At 53.5% G+C, this 9,433-nt stretch overlaps 2 protein-coding genes across 2 annotated transcripts in view; both read right to left on the bottom strand.

Moving 5' to 3' along the window:
* GLOTRDRAFT_71852 (ClpP/crotonase) overlaps positions 1–777 on the bottom strand; it is a 5,620-nt gene extending 4,843 nt beyond the window's left edge. Inside the window, exons 1-4 of the mRNA XM_007865058.1 lie at positions 662–777; positions 497–610; positions 247–328; positions 20–165 (exon numbers count right to left, since the gene is read on the bottom strand). Coding sequence (XP_007863249.1) covers positions 20–165; positions 247–328; positions 497–610; positions 662–751 — 432 coding nt within the window. The 5' untranslated portion in view covers positions 752–777. The remainder of the gene's footprint in view (positions 1–19; positions 166–246; positions 329–496; positions 611–661) is intronic.
* A 4,950-nt stretch (positions 778–5,727) lies between these two features.
* GLOTRDRAFT_37381 (uncharacterized protein) lies at positions 5,728–7,815 on the bottom strand (the record flags this gene model as incomplete). The annotated part of the gene is made up of 2 exons (XM_007864779.1): positions 5,728–6,473; positions 7,605–7,815. The coding sequence occupies 2 exons, from the start codon at positions 7,813–7,815 to the stop codon at positions 5,728–5,730; spliced, it is 957 nt and encodes a 318-aa protein (XP_007862970.1).
* Positions 7,816–9,433: the final 1,618 nt, after the last annotated feature.

The raw sequence follows: 9,433 nt of genomic DNA, 5'->3' as shown, positions 1-9,433 counted from the left end.
CTGACGCTTATGGTAGAACAGAGCAGGACGTACTGGTGATCCCGTCCATGACGGCGACGTACGGCTTGCCGAGGGCGGCGAGGAGGTAGTCGAGCTCGAACTCGCGCTTGAAGAACTCGATTGCGCGCGGACGCGTGGAGGGATTCGCGGCTTGGGTGACTACGCCTGGGTTGGTTGGATTAGGTTAGGTTGAGTTGAGTTGGAGGGGTTAGGGTCAGAATGCTGGAACGAGGGTAAAAGACGCACTGGCGACGTCCCCGCCGGCGCAGAAGGCGCGCCCGTTGCCGCGGCCGATGACGAGCTTGCAGAGGTCGGCGGAGGCCCATTCCTAGCAGGTGGGTTGGTTTGGATCGGTGCGGTTCGCGGAAGGACACGGGCAGGGAGAGCGGGTCAGTAATCAAAGTAATACACAGACAGAGGATCAGAATCGTGGGGAAGGCGAGTACGGAAATGAGGCAGGGCATATCACCGCCCACCCCGCAACAAATAGACACACCTCGATCTTGGGCCGGAGGACGTCGAGCATGGTCTGATCGAGGGCGTTGAGCTTCTTGTCTCGGTTGAGGATGTACGTCCGCGACGAGAGATGCGATTCAAACAGTATAACATCCTGTGCGTTTCACGTCAGTAATTACAGCCGACCCAGCTCAGCTCAGCTCACCTGCGCGCCCGCACTGGAGGAAGCCATGCTCCTGGACGAGAGATGGCCCAGGACAGCGCCGACGCGGGACGCAGAAGAGGACGGGGCCATGGCCGGTAGGCGCGTAGCATACGCCCGTGACAGCATGTCGAGCACCGATGGCCTTGCGCTGGAGACTGACAAAGCGGCGGGGTCCCGCACGCGTCACGGGGTCCGGACCCTAGATTAGGGTTCAACCTTTACCTTGCTGGTCGCAAGGTATATATATCTCGTATATATCTCGTATATATCTCGTGCTGCGGGAATGCGTACACTATTTACCTGTATTTACACATATTTGGCGCTTGTTTGGCATCCCTGCTTGGTGCCACAACTTGAAGGTTGTCTTCTAAATAGCGCGTATACAACAGCCAGGACACTGGATTATTAATAATGCAAATGTATGATTGATTGATATATGGCGAGTATCTGATGGCGGGTGCTAGGATTGCTTCTTCATATCATCATGCAATGAGCACAGTGTTTCGTGGAAACAAAGCCTCAGTCGAAAACCCAGGTGCACGTATACGTGCAGGGGAATGCATAGGCGGGGTCACGTGACTGCAACCCTAGCTCGCGTCCCGCGCAGTGTGTGCCTCCTCTCTCCATCTCAGTCTAGCATAGAGTGGCTCATAGAGCCTCTGTTTTCTGTCTCCTCTCTTCTACGTGTGCATGCACAAGCAGCTTCGCGATTCTCGTGGCCGTTTCAGGACTCATCCCCGTTCTCCTCCATCTGTTTCCCCCTTTGTGCCACTCCCTCCACTTCCACCATCTCCACCACCCCCTATGCCTGAAGAAACACCTCAACTCACTGATCAGGAGCTCACTGAGCTTCGCGCTGTCCCCGAAGCCTTGCAATGTCTCGAGGCTCTGGTTGCTTGAGCACTTTCTGCTGGTGCCACTCCTGGTGCCACACCCGGTGGCAGTGGCACTCCCGGTATGGGTGCACCTCAAGTACCCCCTGTCCAGGCTGCTGGTTTGCACACCCCTGCCTTTGCCACCTTTAACCCCCTTGGTGAGCTTGATAACCCTTCCTCTCCTCACCGTCATTCTGTTGCTTTGTGGTTCCCACGAGTGAAGCAGTCTGTCATTGACAGTATTGTTGATGGAAAGTTTGAGGCAGAGAATCTCGTGAAGCTTCCATCCCGCCCTTCTCATCCTGGCTATAAGCGTGGCCAACCTGTTTTGCTGGATCTTTCCTCTGGGACACTGCGTACCAAGTGTGCCCAGGATGTTTCTTTGACAGAGTCTGGCCTGCCCAAGCCCTTCCTGAAGGCATTCCCCAACTGCCTTGCACTCCTTGAGGCTTGAGGGACTTACATGGGTATCCGATGATAAGCCTCAGGATCGTCTGACCCCCGAAAATGCGGACTCAGCACATCGTACAAGCCCTCCGGAGCTTATTCGACACAGCACTCACACGCCTCTAGGCTTCTATGGGCTCTAAAGAATTGCTCTATTTAGCTCCGGACTTCTGAGCATCCTCGAGGTGTACACGGACCCATTCTGCGATTTATCTCCGCGTACAGGAGCTCCAGAGCGACTTAACCTATGCAACTTTTAGATGAATTAGCTCCGGGGCCCACGGACGCTTCTATCGAGGGGCGTCATCCTCATGCCCACCCTCCAGCACACTCCCCCTCTCGTTTCCATCAAACTACCAAAGGTGTGGACGCATACAAGTCACCATGAGGCCAGCATCAGTCAGCAAGCGGCCGGAGGTAATTAGCACGTGATCGGCGTGTCGCACGGAGTGATGGGACCGCTTGGGTCAGGTGGCGGAGCATCGAGGCAACCTATAGGGGCTGGGACGAGCAAGTGGGAGTGCAAGAGAGTCATATGGTGTATGGTATAACGGCGGCAAGTGCTGAGCAATCCTGTGGGTAGCGGCATTTATTTGTTATTTATCTCCGGACAGTCGCAAAGCCATTCCTGTAGTATAAATTGTACAAAGTAGCGTACAGAAGAACAAGTTTTGCACTTCACCATCTCAGAGAATTAGCATTACGATCTCAGCGACCCTCGAAGTTTGAAAGCGTCAAACTTAGCGAATTATAACCGATCCTAGCTTTGCCAATAGGCCTGACTTGTCGAGTGATTTATCTCCGCCGTTGATTTGATTATCTCCGGTGAGTCCTACATAGTGAAACAAAATTAACCAAGTCTCTCTAGCAATTTCTACCACCGCGGGCACGATCCTACGACAGGTGTCATTGCTTGTGACTTTGATTGCGACTTTTCAGAGATAAATACTCCGGAGCATCAACTAGCATTTGTTTCAGGTGTCAAATTGTTTGTTTTATTTTTCTAGGTCTTCCTATGGACTACCCTACGGCGTCTTACTCCTCCTTTCCCCCTCAAACTATTAAATACCCCTCAGTTGTCTCGGACTGCCTTCACCCATATCACGGGGTTTAGGTTTATTTCTTTTGGTCCTTGGTGATTGTTGTGTGTCAGTGCATATCACCAATCTCTTCTGGACCCCTCTGGTGTTGTTGCTCCTGCCCTATCCATCTATTCAACACACCTCATCACCTTTGCCACCCAATTTGAGTGGCACACTGTGCTCCGCTACCACCTGGACTTTACCAGGGCTCGTTTTCAGGAGACCTTCACACCCTCCCGTTGGATGACCCCTGACCAGGGTCTTGTGGCAACCTGCGTTGTCCATTATCCCCTGGCCCCTGCTGCCACCCAGGGCACCCGGCGCTCTTTGCAGGATCGTATCTCCTCCCCTTCCTCATCCACCTCCACCTCCACCCCTCGTCCCAAGTCTGATGAATGAAAGGCCACTAGGCCTCACTAGCCGGAGGCGTTATCGAGAGACTTAGACACGTAGACGAACGTAGAACGCAGTATGTGATTTAGCACGAGACGGGGGAAAAGAAGATAAAATACAAGCAGAGTTTCGCAGCCTTATAAGGCGAGCGAAACAACAGAATGAACCACATTTGACCAGCCAATCATAGACTCTGATCCCGAAACCTATGACGAAAGCTTCCGTGGATCGACCGATAAGATCGTGGCGTAAGCGCCCACGATTACACTCCTCCCCCCTCAGAAGAATCTTGAGGGCCATCTTGAGGATGACTTTTGAGCCAATCGTCCAGGGCTTGACAGTCTTGTACTTCGCGTCCCGGGAGCCAAGAGTTGTCACGTTCGTCGTAGCCGATCCAGCGAACGAGGTATTGCCAGCCACGCCCTCTTCGACGAGCGTCGATGATCTTCTGGATTTGCCACTCTTGTTCGCCATCTTCAGTGACGATAGGACCCGGCCGTGGGAGCTTGCGGGATGGGAAGAGGTCGTCGTCGTTAGCGTGATACGGGATTAGATGCTTGGCGTGGAACTCGGGGAAGATGTTGGTCGACGGGGGAAGATCAAGGGTGTAGACTGAACGTTCAGGGTGTGCCTCGAGGACCTTGTACGGACCATCAAACCGAGGCATAAATTTAGCAACCCTGAACTCGCCTTTTCTCTTATAGTCCTGTCGTCTGTTCTTTGTAGAGAGTAGGACATAGTCGCCCGGGGAATAGATGTGTTCATGGCCCCTATGCTTGTTTGCGAAGTATGCCTGGTCGATCTTGGACACGAAGAGGTTGTCGCGGGCCTCAGCAACGTCATTATCAAGGCATTGTATAAGCGAATGAGCGTCGACAGTTTCAGAAGACGGAGCAGAGCCAGGGTTGAGGGGTGGAATAACACGGGGAGAGCGACCGTGGCGGAGTCGAAAGGGGGTGTAGCCTGTAGATGTGTTTAGCGTGTTCATAATAGCAAAACGGATACGGGGGAGGGACTTAGCCCATCCTGTTTGGAGGCGATCGACATGGTACCGAATGGACTGGTTGACCGTTTTGTTGGTGTGCTCACTCGCGCCGTCTGTCTCGGGGTGGAAGGCGGTGGACATCTTCAGCTTGATCCCAGTCATTTTGGTAAAAGCCGCCCAGAATTTGGACAGGAAGAGGTGGTCGCGGTCGCTGACGATGTCGAGCGGTAGACCATTCTCGCAATACCAGTTGTCAAAGAAAACGACGGCGAAGGCCTCTGGGGTGATGTCTGTCTTGATAGCAGCAAGGCGGATGTCCGAGCCGAGACGATCAGTGAACATTGCTATGGAATTCATTCCATGGTCTTCCGGAAGGGGACCAATGAAGTCGATGCCAACGGAATCACATCGTTTGTCGGGGACAGGGAGGGGGTGTAGAGGACCTGTAGGTTTGGACGTACGATCTTTGTTGCGCTGACACGAAAGACAAGATGGGAGGTACGCAGCTTCGAGATCTCGCCTCATGTTCAGCCAGTAATAGGCATCCCATAGTGAGGTGTAAGACTTCTCGAAACCGAAATGGCCGAGAGCATCGTGCGCGAGTTGGTAGCGTCGAGCTTCTCCAATCGATCTCGGACAGTAGTGATGATGTCGAACTCCTTAAGAGGTTCGCAATGTGCGTCGACAGCAGCACGGCGTGTGCCACCTTGAGCCTTTAGCTCAGCGACAACATTGTTGCGCACTGGCTTATAGTCACGCGGTGGTGGAGGAGGGGTAACGCGAGCTATCGGATTTAAAAGGTCATAGCCACAAGACTTGTCTATGCATGTACGATCTTCATGATCAAGAACGAGATGGTTATGAGAAAGGAAAGGTCCACCAAGAAGGATATCGAAACAAAGGTTTGGTACGACAACGGCTTCGAAACGGCAAGAGTGCCAGACATTATCAGAAGAAGAAAGAGACATTTTGACCGAGTCTATAAGTTCATACTCCACGGGGGGTCCTTGGGACATAGCAAGCGTGCAACGGATAGGGCATTTCATACGGCAGGGAATCAGGCCCATTCGCTGTACGAGATGGTTCGAGATTAGTACCATGTGGGCACCGCTATTGAGCAAGCCCGAAATGGGAACAGGAAAGTCATGGGCAGGGCCCAAAACAAGGCAAGAGAAGGTAAAATGAGGGGTAGAGATGGGTGCGCACTCTGGTTCCGAATCTGATCCATCTCCCAACACACAGGACGGCATGATAATGGCAACCGGGCGTGCAGGCTCGTCATCGCTAACGTCTTCGACGCCGGAGGTGTTGACAGCTGCAACCGGTCGTGTAGAACGATTGGCGGGGGCCCGAGCCAGAGGCCTTGAGATGGGCTGGGACGTCGGCCTCCGTGAGCGGCTTATACTTGAAGGGGTCCGGGCGTTCCGTACACGTTGCGCGCCTGTGGTTAACACCGAACTTTCGACAATTGAAACAACCGCTATACTTCATTAACAGCGCTCGCTCGCTGTCTGTGAGACCGGGGAGCCTAGGTTTGTTGTCACCGAAGGTCGTAGACGGTCGAGAGGTGTACGTCGTCATTGACGTGGAGGACGTCACCACCGGGGGACGCAGAATATTGCGTTGGCCTTGACGATGGACCGCGTCAGCGATGGCGTCGTTCTGGCTCCATTTGTCGTGGGCACGTTCCTCGTCGAGCAGGCGGACTGTGTTGATCCACAGTTTGAAGGCAAGGGCCTTGAGTTCCCGGGTGTCCTTCTTGCAGTACCGCTTGGTCTCGCTGTTCATGTGTGCCTCGAAGTGGAACCTGAGGCTCTGGTCGGTGAGGTGGGATTTTGTGCCTTTGAGTAAGGAGTTTGTGGACTGGATACGATTTACCCAGTTCCAGAATAGCTCGGTGCCCTGGGCTGACTTGAGTATCTCTTCTCGTAGGTCATCCTCCCAGTCGTCGCGCAGGTAAAGGCTCTTCATCTCCGCGATGTAGGCGTCGAGGGTGAGTTGATCAATGCGGTGATAAGCCTCAGGATTGTCTGACCCCCGAAAATGCGGACTCAGCACATCGTACAAGCCCTCTGGAGCTTATTCGACACAGCACTCACACGCCACTAGGCTTCTATGGGCTCTAAATAACTGCTCTATTTAGCTCCGGACTTCCTAGCATCCTCGAGGCGTACACGGACCCATTCCGCGATTTATCTCCGCAAACAGGAGCTCCGGAGCGACTTAACCAACGCAACTTTTAGATGAATTAGCTCCGGGGCCGTGGGCACTTCTATCGAGGGGCATCGTCCTCATGCCCACCCTCCAGCACTCACTCCCCCTCGTTTCCGTCAAGATACCGAAGGTGCGGACGCATACGAGTCACCATGAGGCCAGCGTCAGTCAGCAAGCGGCCGGAGGTAATTAGCACGTGATCGGCGTGTTGCACGGAGTGATGGGACCGCTTGGGTCAGGTGGCGGAGCATCGAGGCGACCTATAGGGGCTGGAAAGAGCAAGTGGGAGCGCAAGAGAGTCGTATGGTGTATGGTATAGCGGAGGAAAGTGCTGAGCAATCCTGTGGGTAGCGGCGTTTATTTGTTATTTATCTCCGGACGGTCGCAAAGCCATTCCTGTAGTATAAATTGTACAAAGTAGCATACAGAAAAAGAAGTTTTTCGACTTCACCATCTCAGAGAATTAACGTTACGATCTCAGCGACCGGAGAAGTTCGAAAGCATCGAACTTAGCGACTTATAACCGATCCTAGCTTTGCCAATAGGCCTGACTCGTCGAGAGAAATATCTCCGCCATCGATTTAACTAGTTCCGGTGAGGCTCACATAGCGAAACAAAATTAAGCAGCTCTTTCTAGCGTCTTCTACTCCCGTGAGCCCGAACCTACACTCGGTTCCGTGGTTTGCGACTTTGCTTGCGCCGTTTCGGAGATAAATACTCCGGAGCGTGCATTAGTGTTTGTTTCAGGCATCAAGGTTTTGTTTTATTTTTCTAGGTCTTCCTACGGACTACCCTACGGCGTCTTACTCCTCCTTTCCCCCTCAAACTATTAAATACCCTTCAGTTGTCTCGGACCGCCTTCACCCATATCACGGGGTTTAGGTTTATTTCCTTTGGTCCTTGGTGATTGTTGTGTGTCAGTGCATATCAGCGGTCTTGGTCCGAACGGTACCAGTCCGCCAAGCGGTCGTCTTGCATACCCCAGGCCACGCGACTAACCTGCTTGTCGGCGTCGAGTTCCTTGTGCATGGCATACACGCGGCAGGCGTGGTACCATTTGCGAAGGATGACAGGTGTTAAGTCGCCAGGCGTGAGGACAGGGGGAGACTTCGGCGTTGGTTGCTGCACCGCTGCGAGACCGGTGTCGTTGATCGGCATTGTCGTCAGAGGGGCTTCGTCGTCCGAGCTCGATGAGTCGGAGGATTCGGCGCTCGGCGTTGGCGACGGTTGCGGTGGGGGACTAGGTGGTTGAGGGGAGGGTGAACGGGATCGTCCAAGGCCGTGATCAGTCAGGTCTTCTGAGCCGCGTCCGGTGGGTGCTGATGACAAGCTCGATGACGGGGTACAGGGGCAGGATTGTTGATCCAATGGTGCGGGCGCAAGACGAGCGCGAATTTCCCCGCAGGTCGAGACACGGGCAGGGATCACGGGGAGACTAGGGGGGGACGACAGTTTGACTGGGGGACTGGGTGGGGACGTACAACTTGGTTCCTTCGGGGATTATTACTGCGAAGGAACGTTCAAAGAAAGTGAAAGGCCGCTAGGCCTCACTAGCTGGAGGCGTTATCGAGAGACTTAGACACGTAGACGAACGTAGAACGCAGTATGTGATTTAGCACGAGACGGGGGAAAAGAAGATAAAATACAAGCAGAGTTTCGCAGCCTTATAAGGCGAGCGAAACAACAGAATGAACCACATTTGACCAGCCAATCATAGACTCTGATCCCGAAACCTATGACGAAAGCTTCCGTGGATCGATCGATAAGATCGTGGCGTAAGCGCCCACGATTACAATGAAGTCTGTTTCTGCTTCAATCAACCCCAAGGGTGCGGTGCTGGTGTGAAATGCTTCCGACACCATGTTTGCCTGAAGTGTAAGGGTGAGCACTCCCAGGATGCTCCTAATGCCCCCTGCCATGGCAAATAGGGCTTGCTACAGGCCCACCGCGTGGACCCGGCCCATTCCACAGCTTTATACCCTGGTTCTCCCTCTATGGTCGCTTTATCCTCCTCTCCTGCCCCCTTCTTCTCCCTCCTGTTCGTCCCAACACATCTATTACTTTCCCAATCTATTCTCCCTCACCATCCCTCCCTGCTGGCCCTCTCCATGCTGATGCCTTTGCTTATTTCCTATGGGATTATCCTGATCGCACTTTTGTGGACGCCATTGTAGGGATGTGTAAATATGGTGTACGTCTTGGCTATACTGGCCCTCGTGGTGGTCGACCTTTCTCTCGCAATCTTCCTTGTACAGCTGAGGAACACCAGGCTGTCTCTGAGGATATGCGCCGCCATGTTAGGACCGGGGAATCTGCCTGTTTGGAGGACACTGACTTCTCTGCTGATGAAGTCTTCTTCTCCCCTATTGGTGCGGTCCCCAAGTCTGATGGGGGTTATCGTGTTGTCCATCACCTCTCCTACCCCCAACACTGTTCTGTGACTGACTTCATCTCCCCTGACCTTCCTACATTGCACTATGCTTCTCTGGACACCTTAATCCAGTGTTTGCGCTTCATGGGTTCTGGTTCCTACCTCTGGAAGGTGGACTTGAAGGGTGCTTTCCATCATATTTGCATCTCCCATGATGATATTCCCCTCTTGGGCTGGATGTGGGAGGGGGTTGGCTATGTGGACCTCCACCTTGGCTTTGGTGGATGCCCTTCCCCTTATCTCTATAACCTTCCTGCTGAGGCTGTTCACTGGACAGCTGAGCGCCTCTCTGTCTGGCTGGAGCACTATCTTGATGACTTCTTTGGGGCCCGTGGTCCCTTGGAG

Source organism: Gloeophyllum trabeum (genome assembly GCF_000344685.1).
Source record: "Gloeophyllum trabeum ATCC 11539 unplaced genomic scaffold GLOTRscaffold_00003, whole genome shotgun sequence".
Lineage (NCBI taxonomy): Eukaryota > Fungi > Basidiomycota > Agaricomycetes > Gloeophyllales > Gloeophyllaceae > Gloeophyllum > Gloeophyllum trabeum.
This window is presented reverse-complemented; position numbering and strand designations above follow the sequence as displayed.